General features: G+C 38.4%; 1 protein-coding gene across 1 annotated transcript; it reads right to left on the minus strand.

Moving 5' to 3' along the window:
- Nucleotides 1–374: 374 nt before the first annotated feature.
- On the minus strand, nt 375–19,330 carry LOC121901498 (sodium bicarbonate transporter-like protein 11). Its single transcript, XM_042418299.1, has 20 exons — nt 19,143–19,330; nt 14,078–14,128; nt 13,173–13,268; nt 12,468–12,511; nt 11,849–12,068; nt 11,597–11,678; nt 11,288–11,411; nt 10,721–10,930; nt 9,375–9,459; nt 9,109–9,234; nt 8,820–8,933; nt 8,202–8,334; nt 7,796–7,869; nt 6,781–7,060; nt 4,544–4,650; nt 4,027–4,192; nt 3,698–3,871; nt 2,990–3,185; nt 2,466–2,635; nt 375–1,245 (listed from the first exon to the last, which is right to left on the minus strand). The coding sequence occupies exons 1-20, from the start codon at nt 19,186–19,188 to the stop codon at nt 1,179–1,181; spliced, it is 2,565 nt and encodes an 854-aa protein (XP_042274233.1). The 5' UTR covers nt 19,189–19,330; the 3' UTR covers nt 375–1,178.
- Between the last annotated feature and the right edge of the window lie 4,460 nt (nt 19,331–23,790).

Consider the following 23,790-nt stretch of genomic DNA (forward strand, 5'->3'; position numbering starts at 1 on the left):
CACTTACACAAAGTAACAGATGAAAGAAAATTATGACACATGACAACAACTAAGGGTGGTGACTTATGAAAGAAAAAAAACAAAATCATGATACAGTATACACTGTATATGTTTGATGATAGACATCTCGCTCATTTTTTCTGTAATGTACTGGTGAGTACACATATGTCATCAGCCAAACCTGATCTCAGATGGTGAGCTTCTACTGCCATCTATTGGTGGAATTTAACATTAATAGCTTTACAGCTGCCAGTCCTTTTGGCTCAATACAGGGGGGCTTTGTGCTGATGTTGTATGTGATGGTAAATGTCTGATGTTATGTATTTTGCTTTAGAAGTGGAATAGGTGCAGTATAATGAGAAATATTCAGTCAGTTCCTTTAAAGGGTTTTATTTGTTTTACAACAGTTTGGTTTATTCCCCACATGACCTTTATAATAACATACGTCATCATGTTACGTGTCCCCTTAAAATGCAAATATAATTTTTTCACATCTAAAAGACTGGGACATGTATCTTGAGAAATCTGGCTTCAGTGTGATTGATTAAAACTTTACCGATGTGGGAATACACTCCACTCTGCATGTTTTAACAGGGAGGAATTCCTTTCGGTCAGTTAAATGATTAATGGATTTTCTACGGTGGTAAAATTACTTACACTGAAATTTCCATACCCCAGATCACCTCACCAACGTTACACTTGAAACTCAAGGAGGACACAAACCATGCAGCTCTCTATTAGACAACATGAAGCCTAAAATGAATGATTAACATTTTTTAAATATTAGAAAAAATGTCTCTGACATTAACTAGCGCACCTGTCAGTTACGAGCTCAAGACAGATGTATGCGTATGTATGTGTGTGTGTGTGTATGTGTGTGTGTGCCAAGAAGCAAAACAGAATAAAGTAATTCATGACTATATTGCTGCATACAGTGTAGGAATGTTACATATTAAAATCAGCTACACTGATATGACAGTAAATGAGTTTTCAACAATGAGAAAGCAAGTGAGGGGTGTTAAATGGTCATTCGACCACTTCCGCCACCAGCAGAGTGCTTGCATTGAAATCTTGCAGTCCAAATGCGCTCCATTCAGTCGTTAACAATCAGTGACTTCTGAGTCTTTTTCCCTTTCACAGGAGATAATGAATCTTTTCTGAAGGTTGCTGTTCTTGTTTTACATATGCTGGGCGTCCATGATATCCAGATACTTAGCGTCGATTACTTTAGGGAGCAGACTGGTCCTGCGATAAAACACAGAGAGATAATACATGATGCAGTTAGTGTACTGTTTACCTGAAAACTGTATTTAAAGGTGAATCCCTTTAAAGAACAAAACTTTAAACAATTAGTGAACCACAAATGCAATATACAATATAATATAATGCAATATTGATAATTATGTAGTCACTATGATTTATAATTTGAGTGTAATGCAACACCTTAATAGAAACAACTATTATCATTAGCAAGTTAGTATTTTGGGGGATACAGATTTTTGGAAAAATAATTATCAAAATCAAGGCAGCAGAGTCAAACATATTGTGACTTTTAGTCTTTTGTGGGGGTCAAGTTCCAGAAATGCTGGTTCCTTCACATTAAATTCAATGCAGCTTGATATCAAAACATTTTTCTCTTCTTGACTGGTAAACAGCCATGTCTTTCAAATTCCACGGCCCCAGATTAAAAGACTTTCCATTAAAAATATCTAGTCTCCAAGCCTGACCTGAGATAACCCAGATATCAAGTTATTTTTGTTTTTTCTAACTGTAGAAAGCTCTCTCCAGAGCCACAGAAGACTTTGTCCAACTGTTTTCATGCAGAGTAGCACTCCGTTTGATTAGTAAACTGATCTTCGTGTGCAAAATCGGTGAACTGCCCCTTTAAAAATATCACAGCTTGGATCTTAACCTAAAGAAGTGTTTGCAGACACTCAAGCACTGTGTTGGTTTCCATGACACCACTCTGCTCCCTGAAAACCTTCTAGTATTCCAGCGCACACTAGGAGACTAGGATTGACACTATTTTATAAATAGATTACATTAAAACAAGAGGAGCAAACTATGCATTTCGCATGTTGCTTCATCAGATTTGCTCTGTACTTGATTGCTTTTAGGTTTGCCTATAAATAATCAGGTGCTGATTAGCGGCGAATCCAACAGGTTCACATTCGCATCTCATTTTTAAATCCAAATGCACTTCAATTCACTTCAATAATAAAAGTCAATAATAATAGGCAATAGAAACTATAATTCTACTGTACAAATTAAATATAAATATTGCATTTCCATAAGACCCATTTCTGTAAGATAATGAGATACAATAAATGTCAGAGTTCAAAATACAAAGTCAGGTTTACTGTGGTCTACCCTGCACCAGCTGGCTCCCAGGAGAGAGCCACTGCTGTGCACAGAGTATCTTCAGTTTTTGGACCATTCTGCCCCATTGGCCTGGGTCATCTTACCTGATAGGGACAAGCAGGATCATCAAGAGGGGGAAGACCATCTTCATGTAGGGCAGAGGATACATCCCAAAGGCGCACAGGATGATCAGCTGGATCATTTGCAGCGCTGTGAAGTAGTGGACCTTCCTCTGAGGCACACGGCGAATGTAGTGGGTGGGAGGATAAGAAGTCTGCACAGAGAGGTGGGAGTACAAAATGGTTAAAAGCTGCTTTAAGTGACATTTTGCCTCATAATTTGCAGAAGATTGACACAATATAGCTGTAATAGAAAAGATTTATATGTGGAAAATGCATCTATTGTACCAGTATAAATTACAAGCCCATTTTTCCTACTGATTTCCCTATTTAGTCAAATTAAATCTGGTTTGTGTTTGTGTGCTTTCTCTGCCCACTGAATTACAGTATTAAATAATATCTGGATTCCAAAGTTCAACTCAGTGGCTGCTGCCATGTGAAGTTTATTCAGGCAAACAAACCACTAGCAAACCAATCAAGCCACAGTCTCTTATGTCCTTCGCACTCACCTGTTCCTTCAGCAGCAGGGCCATACGGTCCACCATCTGGTTCCCATCAAGTGAAGTGGCTGCGATGTAGAGGAAGAGGCCGTAGAGGACGGGCTTGGGGATCCACTGCAGAGGGATGGGCAGCATGAACGCAGACAGGCCGATGAGGATGTTGGCCGCCAGTGAGGTCAGACGTGTTTCCTTTACACTGACGATACTGATGGAAACAAAGGCAGAGAAAAGCAGTGTCGGGATTTTAATACACCTTTCTTATCTGACTAGAGAACATCTTAGTTACCATGGAGCAATGTTTCCCTTTCTCGTTCTTTTTTTACAAAACCATCTTAAATCAAAGTCCACTTACTCACTTTTTCTGGAGCTTTTGGCAGTCTCACAGAGTTTACATGGTCTTCTGTCAAGCTCAATTTTTAATCCAACATGGACAAGTAGTCCTCAAGCTGCTCTGAATAATGGAAAGTTTGAAGATCTTCTGTTCTGTTCGTATTCAGTGGACCTCATAGGTTATATTTCAAATATTTTTACAAGTAGTTTTGAAATAAATGCACCAAACTTCGCCTTCACTTAATAGTTTAAATCCTTCATGTCAGTATTTTGCCTCCTATTTTAAAGGATTTAGACAAACTGGTGTTTTCAGACACACTCTGGATGTCTTTTAAAGCTTTGCTAGGTTTTGTTTTTTTTTTTTGTCCCTGTTATAACTTTACTCACGTCGTGTAGAGGTGTCCGTTCTCTACGTGCTGTTCCACTTTGGCCAGCTGACGGGCGTGTAGGGAGGAATGTGGGAAGGCAGCGTGCATCCATGGCAACCCAAGACAGGACATGAGGATGTTGATGAAGCCAGTCAGCATTAAGTCCCAGTGGAATGCTGTGCCTTTTAACAGCCTGGTACGGACGTTCACACAAGTGGTTTTTCAGTGAATAACAGGCAGAAGTACTTTTATTCTTATTCATGAGTTTCTACTGGAAACATCAGAGATGAACATATAGGTAGATTGACAAATTTCTTGGCAATTAAAACACACAAATAAGGGTCTTACTTGTGTTCTGGTACATGTGTAAGCGAAATGACGATGTTCTGGTCTATGAAGATGAGCAATGCGAGGAGAAAACCCAGCCCCACAGCACTCAGTGTGTTCATTCCTGTCAACTTGTCAAATGCAGGGTATCTGAAGATCGGGCCATTGTGGACACTGAACACAGGAACTGTCAAGAGCGTAAGATATATAGAAAACATAAAATAGAATATAGACATCTCAAAAAGTTTTTTCACATTTGTATGGTACAAAAAGTTGACATCAAATCTATGATAAAAGAAATAGTTCAATAGTGAACTTTGATGCTGGTAAGCTTTCTTTTATAAGCAACTGTGTCTGTCCTACATTGATCCAGATCCCACACTGGGTTTAAAGCCCACTGGAAGTAAAAAAATTCCTTTTTTTCCCCATACAACAGAGGATTTATGGAGAGTGAAAGGTGCTCTGTGCAAAGGTTGTGGCATCAAGTCTCAAGAGAACTCTTCTATCAGTTCTTTTTATTTGAGAGATCTGTACTCACGCTGTATGTCAAGGAAAAGGTAGGAGCCAATGAAGGAGAATATCACCACAGAGATAGGCAAAGCACAGTCTGACACCACCTCTCTGATTTTGTCATTCAGATATGGGCTGTGGGGAAAAGAAGCAGTGCATATTTCAACATGGTGTAACTGTGATGTAATACATTATGCAGGTAGTTTTACTACAGTATTTACGGTAGTTACTCTCTTAGTTTGAAAAATAATACATGTCAAGTGCTGAAAGTTTGCCACTGAGGGGAAAGAACAATGACATCCCAGGAGTCAGACATGGAAATATACAATGTCAGAGTCACATTTATCTACGTCTTGTATTACATTATTATACCTGAAGGGTGCAAATCATTGTACAAAATTTGTAATCTTGTGCCTGACTCCTAAGATGTGAATATTTCCTCTTTTTCAGATCCTTCCAGCTTCATACAAGTTACAGTAAGTACATTTATATGCAGCTACTACTGGCAGTGGTGGAAAGTAACTAATTACTCAAGTACTGTACTTAAGTACAATTTTAAGCAGCTTACTGTAGATACTGTACCATTTTATGGTACTTCATATCTAAACTGTATGGTGGAAGAAGTAATCAGATCCGTTATTTAAATAAAAGTAGTAATACCACAATGTAAAATATACTCCATTACATGTAAAAGCCATCATATCAAAACAACAGAACAGGTCTTTTTCCAATGACGGCTTGAGTGTTTTCAACATCCTCTATAGGACGGATGGGGACCAGACCACATAGGTCGAATGTACCTGCACTCCAGAATGACCCATAGGACCATAACATGCCGCCTCAAAAGCCATTACAAATCACTGTTAAAAATTAATGGTGTTTTATGGTGTGACAACACTGTGGTTAAGGTCTGATTAGGTTTAGACACAAAAAGCACTTGGTAAGAGTTCAGGAAACATCATGGTTTGGGTTAAAATGATCTCTTGAAATGTGGTTTCTACTTCCTTAAAGTTCAGACCCTGCAATCATTATAGTTTTTAAAAAAATGTTGTTTTTCTTGTGAGGACGGGATGGCAGCATTTAAATGTTTTAGGAGCTGAGTGGCTATTTTATATTATTGGGTGGTTTAATTTATAACAAAGCACCATATTCTACAAACTCATTATGAGTTTTTAAAATCTCAAAGTAACCAGTAATTATAGTTACGCACAGAATAGTACCCGTGAGCGGAAAAGCATCCTCACAAGGGAGCATTTCTGAAGAAATGAGGTCCCGCGAGCAAGGGGTAGTGACCAGTGTGAGCTCAACCCTCCATACACACTTGCAACTGCTCAATACTTGCTTGCTCATCAAGTTGACTTTTGAGACTTTGCAGATCCGGGTGGAATAGACAGTCCACTCCTTTGATTGGTCACTTTGAATACTGTCCATGACCTTTGATTGGCTGTTTGGTTTGATCACTGACAGTCGGAGACAAGCAGTTGCACTTGTTCTGGAAAATCCACGGATAAGTCATCTTTGTATTGGTCATCTAGGGCAATACAAAGGCGTAAAAACCCAAACCTTTGTCCCACCTCTTGCATGCCACAGAACCTGCGTGTCACCTGTGCTATGGCAGTGTCTACAGCTGCGTAAAATAATGACACTTTGAAGTGCTCCTCCGCATTCAATAGTCTTTCATCCTCACATAACTCATCAAAATGTCTTTTGATGCACCTTACATGTTTCTGTGGAAATAAAGGAGGAATACCCCATGACTGCAGTTGGCAGTTTCTTTAAGGCTGTGAAACTCCCCTCTGAATGAAGCAAGGATCTCAGATATTTGCTTGCCTGCAAAATATCGATGTTCTGTTTTGGAAGATTTTGTGAAACAGTGTTGACCATTTCCCGAATTTTACCCTGCATCACTGTTAAGAGGACAAATTCAAATTTAAATTTTTTTTTTTTTTTTTCATAACAGTTGATGATAACGGGCAGGGCCCTGTTGGACTGCGGGGCACCCCCACCTCACAGAGGCTGCAGGGATATACTCTACAGCCCAGGCTGTCTAACTGTTGTCCTAAATCTCCAGATTGCACCTCCCTCTCTGTAAAATGTCCTAAAGAATGAACTGTTAAATACCTACAAATTACATCAAAAATTCCCAAGAAATTAGAGTAAAATTAATGGACCTGTAAAAAAAATGTTACCTATATTTTTATATAATTAAATTAATTAATTTAAATTATTCAAATGTCATGAATGTGTTGCAATAAGTGGACATACCTCCTCTTAATAAGGTAGAGGGCATAGCCCAGCCACAAAGTCCCCAGCATGAGCAGCAGACAGAGGATGGGCCTTTCTCTTGAGCATAACACCAGAGACTCAGGCAGGAAGATTGACGTATATTCATCTGCGTGTCCCATCACTGGCCCAGTCTCATTATGATGCCCGGGCGTGTTTCCCGTCTGGTTCTTCATCTTCTCAAGAATCTCAGTAATCTCCTGGAGCACCAGCGTGCTGTTTGTGGTAGCCAGTGTGGGCCCGTGGTAGAAGTGCTGAAAAACTAGCAACGGTGGAGGAAAGAAGGAAGAAAAAATGACACTGGGGACAAGAATGAGTATTACCAGAAAAGACCCAAAATTAATTCATAAGTTATTCTTTCTCTAGGAAATGACATATTAAACATGCTTGTCAAATCTAGAAAAGATGCCTCTGGCCCATTTTTGGCCCCCAAAAATTATTAAATGGTGAATTGTTTTAACTTTTATGTCCATTTCACACTGCAGTATGAGTGCCTTCATATTCATATCGTGCCACTTTATCAATATAATTCTCTTTTACATTGTCATTCTCAGTATATTTCCAGACAGTACACTGCATCTAAGCACATTCAAGCATTCAGGTATTGCACTGCATTCAGTTTGGTGTAGTTTAGTTGCTGCGTACAACAGCCTGAGGCTCACAGAGGAAGGAAGAAAGCTCTAAAAAATCCACCATATGCTTGTCTTTCTCTTTACTTTCTTGTGATAAACTCTTGTGAAAAAGATATAAACAGAAGTGATGTGAAAGACTACACCATACTAACATGATGATACAACACACAGGGGTTCTAGTTTGATTTCATGCTTGCTTTTCCTCTAAAGACTCTATGATGGATTTGTATATTTGCCAGGTTACATTACTTATAACAAATGGTAGACAGGACGACGTTAGACATACCCCTACAGTGAGGCAAAATTGCTTTGCAGGGGAAGCATTCAAAACATGTTTAATGTAGTCTGACCTTGACTTGACTCACTTTTGACGGTGCCTTTCACTGCATCCCCGACAAATGCAATGGAGATGAACAGTGCAATGACTTCTTCTGTTGAGCTGAGAGATAATGGAAATAAAAAAGCCGTGGTGTGATAATTCATGTTATATCAAAACATGTTTTTTTCATACCAGCAAAGACATAACAGCCAATTCAAGGCGAAATGATGGTGGAAATGGAAAGAGTGTATACTAAACAAAATTGATGATTATGGCTGAAAACAGGAAGTCATAACAGATGTGTCTTTTCTTATCAGTGATCTCACCGCAGTGCATGGCCACACGGTTCAATGTTGAAATAGATTCTGTTAAATATATTGGAAGTATGAGGACTTCTCTCTGCGCTATGTAATAGTAAGAAATGTTGTCTGAAAGAGGAGTTGTGTATTCACCGTTTGAACAGTTTCATCAGCAGGCTGACATTGAATAGGCCTCCGAGGATGAGGAACAAACTGTTCCATAAACCAATGCAGGCATAGAAGGAATCAAAGTCAAGGTCATAGTCATCGCAGATGCCTCTGATCACTATAGAACATACATAAAGGCACAAAGACACAGTTATATTGAACTGTATTATGATTAATAACAATTTCACATCATCTCTCCTCTTGCACTGCTTGGCTTACACTTTCAGTGGCTTACATGCCCAGTGGAATTTTTGAAAAGTATTTAACAAGTAGAAAACATGTTGGTTTGTAAATTGTTGTTCTGAACAATGTGGCTAGGGTGCATGTCTTTTAAAGTGTTACAATCCTAGTTCCTGTTTAATGTAAAAAGTTTTCACTCACAAGCAGTGAGCAGTCACAAGCATTGCATTTGCTGATCCAAAAGGACAGAGGAAGAAAATTGTGAATCTGTTCTTTAATACATACTGTATATATATATATATATTTTTTTTTTTCTTCCTTTTTACATTTCATGTGATCCACATATGTATTCGCCTATTAGCAAAACAACAGATATGGCTACCACTCCTTTTTTATAATAAAATATCATCACTCAATACACACCGCTTATGAAGATGGCCAGTGGTGCAGTGGTCAGTGGTATGACAAGTGGTGAGCCAGCAAACAAAGAATAGATCACTCCGCCAATGCTCTGTCCAACAATGGTCTTCTGAACATCTGTCAAAAACAAAAAAAAAACTTTAAAGTGTTTGTGAAAGCTATTTGACATCTGAATCACATTATTCTTGGGTTTATTTTCAACATGCTTTGGTACACTTCCATTGAAGTAATTGTATTGTAGTATAACAGGATGTTCCAGAGAAAAACAATAACAACAGACAGAGGTCCATACCTATCTCTCCTCTGGTGCTTTCGTCGTTCAATGAGCCAAAGGCAATAGCAGGCAGTAGAATAGCGATGTAGAGGAAAATGGCAGTGGTAGTGTACTTCAGCAGACAGCGGTCCTTCCCTGTTATACCTTAAGGGATTATTCAAAGGGTTATTAAAGATATAAAAACTTAACCAACCAAAAAAGTGTAAAAAAGGGAAGAACAAATTGGCTAAATAGATACAGTATGTGCTCACTAAGAAAGCAGCATTATGAGGTAATGTTAATACCATCTGTGAAGTCTGATGGATAGAGAGGAAGTCTGCGACGGAGGTCACTGTAAACCCCTTTACCAGCCTTGAAGAAATCTTTGCACTGTTATGAAAAAGACAGAATACAGTTAGGCACACTGTAGTCAGCAGGAGAGAAAGAGTATACAGACTTTATGGAACAATATCTAGTCCCATGCTGTAACTCTAGTGTTATATGGCTAGATGGAGAGCCCTATAATGGGACTATTGAATTAACAACTCTTTTTGTCAGTGCAATGAAATTTGCATGTAATGTGCTCTTGAGCAAGTGGCCAGTCAGGATGAGCACACACATCCACAAAGTGTCCAGCAACTGTTGGAGCAGCATAGTGATTATTAAAAGTCTCCAACATTGAGATCATAGAATCAGTGTTATAGCACACGCAGCATTATTGGGTAACATATTGGATCAGGGATGTGCAATTATCATGTGCTTTAAAGGGGACATATCGTGCAAATTTCCTTTATCTTCTACTGGCCCTTTACCCAGCCCCTTAGTTCAGCCTCTTTCTGAAACAGGCCGTTTTAGCTCCTGTCTCTTTAAGGCCCCCCTTCCTGATCAGCCCACTCTCTTCTGATTGGTTAGCAAGATACTAACATAATTGGTTGCCCACTGTCTTGTTTTTGTATTTTATAATAATAAGTTAATAGCTGGTTTGGAAACAAATCGACATTTAAATGTGTTTTGAACTCAAACAGGACATCAGGTGGAACTAAATCCTGTTGTGAACTTTGGTCTTTTACAACCCAAATACATGCTTTCTCTCGAGGCAGTATTAAGGTGTTCCCTCTTCTCCAAACCCCTGCTGAGCGCACACATTTCCTCTTATTTTAAACACTGGACATAATGAAGTACTTTATCATTACATGGAGCTGCACACATTCTGCTGCCAGATCCATGGCAGACTTGGCAGCTTTTTTAGTCTGTTGCCCAGCTGCCTTTCATTCCTCCGGCCGGGCTGATAAAGTGTGGAAACAAGATAATCAGATAATCTGGCTCAACTTCTTCACTTTACTGCACCACATCTTTATATGCCTGGATGGAGCTGGAAAACATGAGGGTGGTCTCCACATGTGGAGAGACCTAAAGGTCTGTAGAGAGTATAAATCTTGGTTTTACGAGTATGCTTTGTTGAATGGGGCTGTTTCTTTTTCAAGTTTATGCTTTTTTAAATTGCCATTATTTTATACATTTTACAAAATACTAAAGCCCAGTTTGTCATGTGGCCACATTGCTATTTTTATGATATTTTGTATTGACTACAGCACAGAACCAATGAGCTGCTGTCAGAACAGTGTATGAACATTTACTCTTTTTCCCACACCTGAAGTGGTTTGCCTTTGCGTGGATCTGAGTCCTCCACTTCCTCTACAACCGGCTTCTCACTGATTATGGAGAGCTGCTGTCGCTGGTAGACCAGCTCTTGTTTGAACTCCTCCTCGGTCTTAGCGTCCAGAAGCTTCTGTCTGAAGGAAATATCGGAGAACATCGTGGCAAATGTTCTGCCGAGTTCAATGGCTGTCTTGGTGCTTTTCTGCAAAGGATGATGAGAATGTTAAAGAGAAGTTTAATAGATACAAAAATTAGTATTGTGCTACAGTGAGATTGTATGATTGTGTCTGGATTTTAGATATATTGTGCCACTAATTTGCACTTTTAACCTAAGTCTCACTAAGTAGCACACTTAATATCCTTTTTAGCCATGTTAGCAGCATTTTTGCCAAGAGAAACAGTAAGGATGAGAGTAAGGGTGACATTTGAGAAACCTCCTCAGTGGGAATAAACCCTTAAATCCAATACTATGAGGCTTCTTCCTCAGCCAAGTGAGCCACTTGTTCCAAAAAATATATAAATGAGTAATAAAAATCTGTCTGGAAGACCTGGGCCTTACCGTTCTGGGAGGGGCCAGGATGAGGATGACATAACGAGCCTCGCAGCAGTTGACTCCCCAGTTCTGTGGCCTCTCCAGACGGGCAATGCAGACATGACGTCTTTGCAGGACCCTCACATTAGAGCTGAATTGATAGAAAACTAATAAATGAATGTGCCCCTGTGTCCACATCAATCAAGAGGCATTTTATGGAGATTTCCAGGACTCTGTTAATTAGTTACTGAGCAAAATTCACCTACTGAGCTGGAACCTGAAAGAACTAGTCAAATACAGACGTCTGCACATAAATCTTATTGGAGATGAACTCACAGAATACAAAGCCAGGACTGCTGGTAACGAATGCCAGTGGAAGTAGCAGTCACACCTTGAATGGTCTCTGACAGAAGATGAACTGTGGGAGCAGAAATAACAATAAACACAAACAAATGAACAATTAAGAAAGCTTTCATGTATCTAAAGGTACAGGTTACATGCACTAAATGTACAGTTGATGTACAGGTTACATCAACTAAATCATCTTCTGGTAATGCACTTTCAATTACTCATTTAATTTTTGCTTACCGTTAAAATCCCTCCCTCCTGCATCTGTGAACAGCGAGTTCATGACCTCATCCACGTCATAGCCCCCATGGCCGTCCTCCGCCACATGACTTAACATTCTTCTCAGGACCTCGTCCAGAGTGGCAGCTTTCTCATCCAAGAGGATGCTTGCCTGAGCCAGGAAGCTGTCCAGGTCTCTGTGGGCACGCACTTCATCCTGGAAGTTCATTGGCTTCACATGCTAGTAGGAGACAAAACAGGGAAGTTTGATTGCTGGTAAAGCAAAGTTGCAGTGCAAACAGGTGAAATGTTAGGGATTCACTTTGTGATTTTCTTGCAATGCCAAACAGCAGCACTGAACCCCCATGTTTCCTTCCCTCTTAATGCTGACACCTTGAAATGTATCAGCTCTCAGGTAATTTCAGAACATCAACAATGAGCTGGATAGAAAAGTGGAGGTAAGCTTTGAAACTTACATTAGACGGAACAGTTAAAATAATGGATTGATCTTTTCTGGGCTGCAAATTCATCACTCAAACGAGTTAAAGGAAAAATAAAATGATGTAAAACAGCATGTAAAATGCTGTTTTCTGCTATCATAATTCTGAAAAAGAAGAATGACTGGAAGAGTGGATCTTACTTTTCTTGTTGTATTTAAAAGCCCAAACTCATGGCCGTCAGAATCTGTGAATAAAAGCAACATGTACATTTATAATAAATCATAATAATAAACTTTATTTATATAGCATCCTTCAAAACAGTGTTATAGAGTTCAAAGAGTTACAAAGGAAAAAAAACACAATTAAATGAAATCCAGAAATTAAAGGTAGAGAATAAAATACCCAAAATATAGTAAAATAAGATATAACAGTAAAACTAAACAGTTAATAAAACCTTTTTTAAAGTGAAGTTTTAGGAAGTGATTTAAAGGATGTCATTTGCACTGATCTCACAATATCTTTAGATGGACACATTGTAATTGCTCTCACACTCAGTCTCCAGCACCTTATCCATGCTCTACTGCTCGCTGCACATTCACTTCATATTTCTATAGTATTACTTCTCTCCAGTATTAATAGTTAATAAGGAGCACTAGCTGCCAGTTCACATCCATGAACTCTTTCTCAGTTGTCCCGACTCAGGGAATCAGAGCCGACACACTTGATTTCCTAATTGCAGTGGCAGCAAATTATTCTCAGACAATGAAAGTAATATAATGATCCTTTAAAAAAAACATCAAGTCAAATAGAACTGTATGGCTGCCCATTGTAATGAGCTGATCATTGGTGTTCATTCTTAATATAAATACCACCACACACATAACATTTAACTCATTTAAACACACCTGACACACTAATCTGGATCTGGTTGTCATACACGTGGTCCTTGTGAGTGACAGGTGAATCTTGCCCGTAATCCTCCTGTTCTCCATCCTGCAGCTCTGTGGATAAAACATAGATGATCACAGTCAAGTCTCAGTTCATAGGTGAATAACAGATTTTGTAGCTGTGCTTTGTTAAAATTGAGCAAATCACAAAAAAATAACCAGTAATAAGATGAACCAAACCAAGCCATTATGGTGAGGAAAAACTGTTCTTTGTATCAAGGTTAAGATGCTATGCTAGCCACATTAACAGTGTCTCCAGTAGGCGACAATTTATTTTGCCCTCCCACCACTCCGCCATCTGTTGACAAGCACACAGCGAGAGGGAGAGAGAGACCCATTAAAAAGTCCCCCTTAAACCAGACCTGCAGCAATATAACAATAGCAGCTCCTCGTAAATTCCTTCATTGTTATAGAAGATAAATATGGCATCTAGGTTGCAGGTTTTATGAGGGGAGAAGAAACAGCCTCAGAATTAGAGAATTAACCTTAACCCTTCATGAGCAAAGCTTTGAGCCATGATTATTCCCTTTTACCATCATTGACTCAGAGATCATCTGCCTCGTTATTTACCCATTAATTAACCTCTCAACACACCAGCGAAGGGACTGGCTGTGCTCACCAGCATGTGAAATGGGTCATCAGTGAGCAGTGAGGAGCATTGGCATTAGCATAAATAACTGTTGAAATACATTTCCATGTGAAAAACTGCTGTAATCTTCCCTCGTTCTAGATCCTGAAGGGGAAAACCTGAATAATGTTTCCTGCGTTTGCAAAGCAGATCATATCAAGTATGTGAAAGAGCAGGACCCATGCTGAGCAAAGCAATCATGGTAAATATAATATGCATAACTCCAGCTACTAACCCATCTCTTGGAAAACATATCCATTCTTGGACCTCCCGGCTGATGGAGCCTCTGTGGGGGAGAAAAGACAGACATGATATTTACGTTTTACGATGTTTTTTATTAAGTCTTTTACATTTAGTGTTTGATTATTCCTGTAGTAGTTTGTATTCACTTGCAAAGGGACCCACCAGTACTTCAAGCAGATTATGAAAAGGTTAGTCATGTGAAATAAAAACAGTTATGAGGTTCATATCAGAGTGCAGAAAATTAAAAATTTAAATATCCCCTCCAGACTTATAAAAACACCCTGCTTTGAATAATAATTTGTTTCTACTAAGGTTTTTATACCATAAAAGTTCAATTACCTCGTTCTAATCATTAAAATTACATCTACTCCTTCTCCCTCATTGAAAAATATAGAATCTATGAAAATGCAAATATATTTAATTTCAGAAGTTTAACTGAAGAAGTTCTCAGTGTTAATGCACTCGAAGTTACAAGTTTCCACATCACACTTGTGTAAGTTGTATACGGGACCACGATTGGATAGTTGTGATGTCACAAACTATGCTCATATTTACATGTGTTATGAATGTAAATATGAATGTGAAAACAGCCTTCTAGTGTCAAACTCTGCACATACATCTTTCTTCACAGTGAAGCTCAAACATCCAACTGAAGTGACAATAAGCAAAACACATTTCTGAGTGGAAATAATATATTTTTTGGCCACTTGGGGGCAGCAAACAAGTTGTGAACACAACACTGACATCACCTAATAAAAATGATACTTCTTTAAATATCAAGCAGACATTGAGCAAAATTAACATTTATTTGGTCTAAGCTAACTTTTTTTGCTGTTTGGTGCTTTTATCTGAGTCTCCTGCTGCTGCTAGAAATGACACTGATGAGAGCAGTGAGATTTAACCAAACCATAAAGACCATAAAACCAAAACAATGAGCAGAAAGACGCTAAAATGCTCTTTCTACAGCTCTGCTGTAGAGCTGAGTGCAATTGCAGAGTTGAGTGATAATTCTTGTCATTATTGTCATTATGAGCAACATCTTTCACATTAGACACAGTCATTTGACCCATTGTTAATATAAGGACATAGATTATTGCAGCTTTGATTTGGAGGGGAGATTGTGTTCTACAATTAAAAACATGTTGAGTATTTTATAGGCTGATTCCAGTATTATTAAACTCAACAGGTTATATATTTAAATTTGACTACTTTCAGGCCACTTACATTAAAAAAAAAAAAAGATTGTCCCAACCCCCACTGCATTTTGCTGTAACAGCATTTAGAACATCAAATGTACAGAAAATATAACTGAACAGTAACTGAATAAATCAAATATGAAACATCCTAAGTTAGATCTGGTCAGAATCTTCTGTGGGAGAGACTTGGCTACTATGTGACACCACAACATCTTAAATATTAACACGAGTGAACACTCTGAAATCCCTGCATCGTATACCCGCTGTTCGGTATGTTTTGATGTAGATGTTTGACACAGTTAAACTGACCAGCACATGGTGCTAAAACTGTGTGAAACTGGACTCTGCGTGGACTGACACAGTTTGACCCTGTTGCTTCTTCCCTGTGCAACAGTAGCTCTCATTTTACGACCGACAAAACCAGCTCTCTACCCTGCAGAAATATGTCTGCTTCTACAGCTGCTCTCACTGCACATGGTGCCTGATTTTGTTGATAAAAATACAATATTTTTACAAAATTTACACAGCTGGTTGGACATTAAAGACCTTTTAAAGTGAGGAGATACATTAGATGATGAAAATGGATACAGAAAGTGACATGTTGAGGAGGACAATAAAAACAACATATGCTGAGAAACTGAGAAAAAGATCCTTTCACTCTCAGTTACAACAAAAATCTGACGCCAGCTGTGTCTGATGTTTGTATAGGCAGTCATGTATCTCTGAGACGCTGCTGCAGCTGTACAGATGAGCTTTTCCTTGCCTGAGGCAGAGTTTGGCTCCAGGGGCTGCCAAGCAAGGCTATATCTCAAAGCAGATTAGACAGAACATTCCCAGGCCTCCTCCACTTCACAGGAGTCTGCACAGACACCAGGGTGCCTCACAGCTCATACAATAAGCTGTTTGTACCACAGCCGGGTGTGTTGGAGGATGATTTTGTCTGCTTGATTGAGACCTTTACAGTTTTGTCTCATAAAGATAAAGGTCAAGTTTAGTATGAATACTCTCGACTATATCTTATCAGCAGCATGATCAACAACAGCCACTCACACAACACACAACACTTTTCTTATCATTTCATAATTGTAAACCAGTATGAAGACAAATCACATTTGTGCTTCAAAAATGAAAATTGACAGGACAGTCAGTGTGGCAAATTTCATCTGTTTGTCTTCTCTACCAGTCACTGTTAAATCAGTACAGACTGCTATAGTAGACAGATTTTACAGCCTTTCTGTAGGCCTGTGGGTTATGATGGTTTCCTGTTACCAAGCGGGCTGACTTCCTCATGCTTACAGAGCAGTCAGGCAGCACTGACAGTGACAGTGAGTGGTGTAAGTCAAGCCTTGAGTTTTTCCACAAGGGGCACTGTGACTATGACATCAAAACCACTCTTCAAAATAGTCTGCTTTCTGATCCCCTGACCCCACTTGAACTATGGCAGAGGAGGCTTTGGTAAAACTTTCTTTACCTTCAGTTTCGTTTTAACAATATAGTTTTTCCTGGTGTTTTCTTGATGAACATGGTAAACATTATACCTGCTAAACATCAGCATGTTAGCATTGTCATTGTGAGCATGTCGGCATGCTGACTAAGGCTGCAACTAACTCAGCTGGAACCTGGGAATTTGGGCATTTTTTTCCTTAAGGACTGGCTCAAAATGTAATCAATTATCAAAATAGTTGACAATTTATTTTCTGTTGATCAACTAATCAATTAATTGACTTTGACAATTGTTGCAGCTCTAATGCTGAGGTTAGTTTTTTTGCTCAAAGAACTGCTGCACCTAATGAAAGCCTCATAGTGCATCCTAGTGTGTCATGTTTCCATGGTCTTTGCATGTCTGAACCACCAGTTCATCAATGGATTTCTTTCTGAATTTTTAAATCTAAAATTGGTATCTTACAGCTCTTTCATTCTAAGATACTGAAACAGTGCTCTGTTCATGTCTGTTATTTCATGTCTGTAACTGCACTTTCTCATTTGATAAACAAGGCTGACTTAAAGCCTATAAGGCATTTTTTTATTAATCACTGCCACCCTGCTATCTGTGGACAGGGGATGTCCTTGAGCATTAGGAAACAGAAGAATCCTTGTTGGGTCTCTGGAAACAAGTACAAGCAGCTACAAAGTTGAGAACTATCTTGTGCTGAACTGTGCAAGGTCAAACCATCAAGGCAGAAGGGACATGATGTTCAGAAATTTAAGTGAGCATGGCAGCTTTTCTTTTAAATATGAAGGCACTTCAGCTGTGCTTCAGTAATAAAATATTTATTTAGTACTATGTTATCAAATATATATACATATAACACTCTTATACATGCTGTTTAAGGTCAATCACCCTTTAGAAGACTGAATTTTAAACGGTTGTACTATGCACAGTGTGTACACTTTAAGTCACAATGTACACATTCATACATCGAAATAAAGCAAATAACAGGAAGAAGGAACTACAGCTCATTCCACTTCAACACCTCAAAGGTTGACGATAAAGACTACCTGATGTTTGTTTATCCAGTACAGTGGATATGGTCGCTGGACCAACAGTAATCACATGCACACAATTTATACTTTTCCTAGCCACAGCACACATTTGAGGAAGTGTTTTCACATATAGACATCAGAGAATTTAATGTGACATATGGCACTAATTTTCTGGGAGACTGAAGTGTTTCAAAGACCAAATTGTTGTTTTTGGTGAATAAAATACAACTTGTAAGAGTGAAACCTATAATTATACAGTGACAATGAATGGGGATACTGTATTTGATTTAGATGGTTGATCGACTTCAACCACAGAATGTCTTAAACAAGAGTGGAAAACCCTGAAATTTGCCAGATTACAATATGAGACATTTTTCTACTAGATAATCTTCTTAATCCTTGACCCGAGAAAATTCAAGCAGGACTTTTTAACCCATTAGTGGCACTGAACAGAAAATACAAATTATTTTCATCATTACTCAATCTGCCACTTATTTTCTGGGTCCATAGGATGTTGGAAAATTGTGAAACATGCCTAACAGTTTCCTAATGCCCAACGTTAACGTCTTCAAAAACAGGAACATATTCAGTTAACTGTTGCATAAGTGAATGAAAAGCAAATTCCCACAACTGAGAAGCTGGAACCAATGAATTTTTGGCACTTTTGTCAGAAAAGGTGACTTGATTGATTAATTATCATAATAGCTGTCAATGAATTTTATGTTGATTAATTGTTTCAGCTCTAGATTTAGAGTTAGACCTGTTATTACTGCAGTTTGCAGGTGATAAAAGATGGTAGATGATGAAAGAAATGTCATGTAGCAATACACACTAGTAACATAAAGTTACTTATAATAACGTTTAGACATTCCCACTTGATACAACAATGAAAAAGTTTGATCAAATAAGTATTTTAGAAAAAAATAATGTATTTTTGGGAACTTTTCCCTCCACAAGACAGTTAAAACATATGCGGCAGATCTGTTACTAAAATCTCCCGTGGCACACAACTACCTTTTACTGTCATATTGTAAATATTGACCCAGATCATTTGCTTTTGACTCGCTGGCTCTCTTGGCAATACAGGTATCTTGCTCATACTCAGAGGCTTTAATGACAAGAATATGAAGACATTAACAATAAAAAAAGCACCCAAAGAAGCAGTCAAACAAAAGAAAACAAAGGGGTGCCGTGAAATTACTGTTGCTCTTACGATGAATGCCTGCAAGGTACGCTGTGAACACTTTTAAAAAACTATTTTAGAAATCCCAACAGCACACACACTCACACATACTGTTCTCCACGTGTTTGGCATAAGGTGGCTCAGGTTGCACCATGAGAGACCTCCTCACCCCATTCAACCCCTGTAAAACTTACCAGCTGGCACAAAATGGAGGACCTTTTTGGCTTCCATGTTCTCCATGTTTTCAGGTGAGACGTTTTCCAAAGGTCAACCCATCATTCTCTTTGCCCTACTCCCTAACACCCTGTACTCACTGGTGGTCCCTTCTCAATATCTCTCCCACACACACACACACACATACACATACACACTCATGCTGGGGTGAAATCACCTCCTCCAGCAGCACGTGGGTTTAGGGGAGGAAGAGGGAGGGGCAGGAAGAGAAGGCATGAAGGGTGAGAGGGATGTCTGTTTCTGCTGGGTCCTTGTGCCTATGAACGGAAATATGAATAAGGAAGTACATACAGTAGGATTTGGTGTTTTTGGTATTACAGCTGTCTCTAATTCTCCTGATTTTATTTTATACATCAATATTTTAAAAAAAATGCAGTTAAGTCTGAAAAGTTTTGCACAAATCTTCACTTTACTGCTTTTGTATTTTAAGTTTTATTTTCAAACATCTTTTGAAACATAATAACCTACATTTATCATTCCGTTCAATTACAAAGCAAATGTCTTGTTTAAGGCACAACAAGTAACTTTCACGCACATAAAATTAGCAGGATGCTAATATTCATCTCTGCTGTGCTCAAATGTTTCGTTTTGGTTTTTTTCTTGTGGTCTTTTCCTTTTTCATGTCTGTCACTTTATATTTTGGACGTTGATATTTAGATGAGGTCAGGGATCTTGGTTGAAGGCTGGTTAGATATAAATATGTGTCAGTTTTGTGTTTTGTCTGTAAGTGTTCTGGGTGGGAAGGAGATTACTTTTCAGGGTGAAAAATGAGAGTGAAAAGGGGACAAAATGTGTGTAATTGCATGTTATGTATTCAAATTACTTTATATAGAAATGTATTGGAAAAAAGAGAAACTTTTCAAGGATGGAATCTGACTTTAACAATAACTTTAACACTAAACTCACTGAGATGAGTGTGTTGTGTGTCAGTGATGCAGTTTTTAGCTTTACATCTTTTACTTAAAATCTCTAGGTATTAACATTTAGATAATATCTCGAGATCAGTTTAATCTAATTAGTTTTGATCGCATAAGTTACTGTTTGTAAAACTTCTGTGTTCAGGGTTGCCAACTCTCACGCTTCTGGCGCGTGACACATGCCTTCACCTTCAGTCTCACGCTCTCACGCTGCCCAAACAGTTCCCACGCCAAAACATTGTAACAACAACAGAGATGAACAGTCCGAGTCTTTTTAGTATAAGGTGATGGTTAAATTAAGCGATTTTTTACAGTTATACGCAGGGCTGTAATGGAGACTAAACGCCGTTTTGCCACTTCTCAAATGAAACAGCGTCAACGCAGACATAACTTTACAGCTGTTAAAGGCTCAGACCTTCCTATCGCAGTTTCTGTTGTATCTTCTAGGAGCGCTCGTTTTGTTTTCCGATTGAACATTGTATCCTTACATGAGACACGGAGACAGCTGTTACTGTTAACAAGGGGTGACCAACAATCCACCGCCCATTTCTGCTACGCTGGTGTTAAAAACAAACAAACTCTCCGCGCTGAAGCCAGCAGGCAGACTGGAGCCGCTTTCATGAGACAGACTAATCAATCAGAGTTCAGAGGATCTTATAGGACACTAACTGTCATGTCCAGCATCAAATAATAATCTGTCAGACAAAAGACAACAAAGTAAGTAGCTAGAAAAACTCTTCAGCAAAAAATGGAACCAAAGTTTTTTAAATTGACATTAGTGTTTTTATCGTCCAATTTATCCATCTGTTGCTGCTTTGCCGCACTTTACAGTAATGTTAATGTAACGTTAGCTTGGTAGTTTGGATAGCTTGACTGCTGGTGTGGTGCCACTGTGTGTTTTGTCCACAGTTTCTGCAATTAACAGCATACAAGTAAAAGTTCTGCTTCATGCTCACATATTTTTAAAGGAAGGCTTTTTGTATTTTCAGAGCGATTGAAGGAATCAGGAGAGAGGAGACAGATGTGAGGACGAATTGCAGGGTGTAATAGTGTTGAAAGGAAAACAAGGAGAAAGTAAAGAACTGAGTCAAGATTGAAAGAAAAAGTTTAAGGAGGAAAGAGAAACACATAGAAGCAGCCCAGGTGTCAGCTGATAGACAGTCATGAACACATTCAAAACAGGGAAAACTGGTAAGGAAATTATACCTGTATCTAAATTAATTACTGTCCTGGTTAATATTTTTAAAGGCAAAATCTGTTATCCAAATGTAAAGACATCCCACTAACAAAAGTCAAAGAACAAGACTGAAACCTGCTATATAAATGATTGGACAGGATTACTACAGGCCTGCAACAGTCACACATACTGGATTTTCATTTTATTCATTAATGGCTGTTGAGATGTACAGAGAATTTCAACAAATATAACATAAATGCTTCTAAAAGCCTATTTTTAATTCAGATTGTATTGGCTGCATTACGTATTGTATGTTGTGGGATGACAAATTAGTAGACAGATTTACTTCATGGTTAGTGCAGCTGTCCGTCCTGCCAGTGCAGCACCCATGAAAAAAATAGTTAAATCTTAAATCCTAGACCTAAGCTCCCACTCTCACCACAACATGTAAACTGCATACTGTTTTAAACCCTTATGATTAACTGAGTCCAAATATTTGTGCGTGATTAAACGTGTGTGCGCGTGCATGTATGCCCATGGCGTCAAAATCTCACTCCAGCCAGGTAACCAAAGTTGGCAACCCTGCTATATTTTGCTTTCAGCCCATTCATCTCAGTTCCAGAAAGACACTAAAGTAGGACATTTTCAGATTGTATCCAGATAGTGGCATTATAACAACACAAATGAGGCCAAAAAAATCTATTATATTTCTTTACCCTTGCCAATGTGCTCTATGATGTAGCATCCAAACACTTAAAACAGCTCCATTACTAGTATTAGCACTAAACTGTGGAGTTCTTTGTAAAGAAACAAACAAAAAATATATGTTTACAGTCACTCTTTCTCACCAAATTGCTATCTATGTATCCTTGAGGCCTAATAAACATGTTTATAACATGTCCTTCCTCATAAAACATTTGCAGAGCCAATTTTTAGAAGAATTTGAAATCTACATCATTTAGCAAGCTAGCAGTCTTCTTCCTTGCTGTTATTGGCACATCGCTAATTTTCTTGGCATTTTACTGCCACCAACTGTTAATCAGTGGAATAGCAAGGAACCATTTGCAGGCCTGTATTGCATGTCATGTGAATGAGTGATTAAGTTAGAGATTTCTATACGGCTTCTTTTATAATGTCTTTAAAAAAAAATTTGCAAAAGAAGCATTCAGAGCAGGTTGAAGCCCTGCCTTTTGTCTTGCAAGGAGCATTTTTTCATACATTCACCTCATGTTTTGGAACATCATAACAGTATATAAATGACAGAAAATCACAAAAATCATGATATGTCCCCTTTAACAAAACAACAATCACTATCAAAACCGTCACTCCATAGCACTACAAGTGATCAACATCTCCACAGGGTACCTTTAACGATAAATATCACTTCAGTCCTTTACAAGATATACACTGAGCAGGTCACTCCTTCACTCCACCACACTTGTATGCATTTTTTTCAGTAATTAATCTTTCCCTATGATATCATGTTTAAGTATTGCACCTCATAACTCAAGCCATATTAACATACCATGTGAGGATCCTGCAACACTCTACTCAGATTTTGTCAAGAAAAGACCAATAGTCGAATAGCAGAGGACAGATTCAGTAACAGGCACAAACAAACCTGGAAAAAGTAGTAAAAACAGCCTATTTCAAGGCTGAAAATTGCCATACTGCCCCCAGCAATTAGACTATCAACTCGCTGACAAACCTGCTTCACAGGAACATTTGAAAAGATAAAATATTGCTGCAGTGATGATCATGGCTTTTAGATATGGAGGGTAATGTTAATGAAAATATGCTATTTATATAATGATTTTTTTTCAGAACATTGTAGTCTTGTGTCATTCATAATCTAATTGTACTTAGTTGTCAATTAGGTGAGATAAAAACGGCAGGTATCAGTAAAGTGAATGTGAATGAGGCATTTCTAGAATTAACTCATGTATTTGTTGGTTATGTTGTTCAACTTCTTAGTCTAGTAGCGACATGTGTAGTACAAACAGTCATTAAAGTTCTTATAAGAGTTGGTTTGACTGGATAAAGCTGAACTGATGGAGGCAATGTGACATGACTATCACTTGTTTACACAGACTCTGATGTTTTTGATTGAGTTTGACTCCAGAGGAATGCTCAGTTTAGCCTGAAGGAAAAAATACACTTATTTCTTTTGACTGGAGTGAATGTAGGAGGAATTACAATGATGCGTTTTTATCTGGCAATTTAGGAGACAAATTTCATTGCCTGACTGGAATATTAATACGAACGGCAAAACAGAGGAAAGAAATTACCTCTGCAAGAGTGAGTGACTTTTTGCAGGGAAATAATGTTGCATCCAAAACAAATAGTCTTGTATAAACTGGTGACTCTCTCTCCCCTGAATTTGCCCTGAATTCCTAATTGCATGATGTAATTACTCACATTACACCTTCTTGTTATTTTTCTAGAAGTTACAAGCCTTGTAAAACTTTACAGGCTCTTTTTAACTGATATCAAAGGCAGTTATAGGACACACCT

The sequence above is a fragment of the Thunnus maccoyii genome, chromosome 8 (genome assembly GCF_910596095.1).
Source record: "Thunnus maccoyii chromosome 8, fThuMac1.1, whole genome shotgun sequence".
NCBI classification, from domain to species: Eukaryota; Metazoa; Chordata; class Actinopteri; order Scombriformes; family Scombridae; genus Thunnus; species Thunnus maccoyii.

Excerpts from the sequence above, each read along its gene's own strand:
- LOC121901498 (XM_042418299.1), bottom strand. The coding sequence starts at position 19,188 with ATGGAGAACATGGAAGCCAAAAAGGTCCTCCATTTTGTGCCAGCTG. Across the intron at positions 12,069-12,467 it reads TTTTAAATACAACAAGAAAA|CATGTGAAGCCAATGAACTT; the intron begins GTAAGATCCACT and ends GTCTCCTACTAG. Across the intron at positions 9,235-9,374 it reads TCCATCAGACTTCACAGATG|GTATAACAGGGAAGGACCGC; the intron begins GTATTAACATTA and ends TAATCCCTTAAG.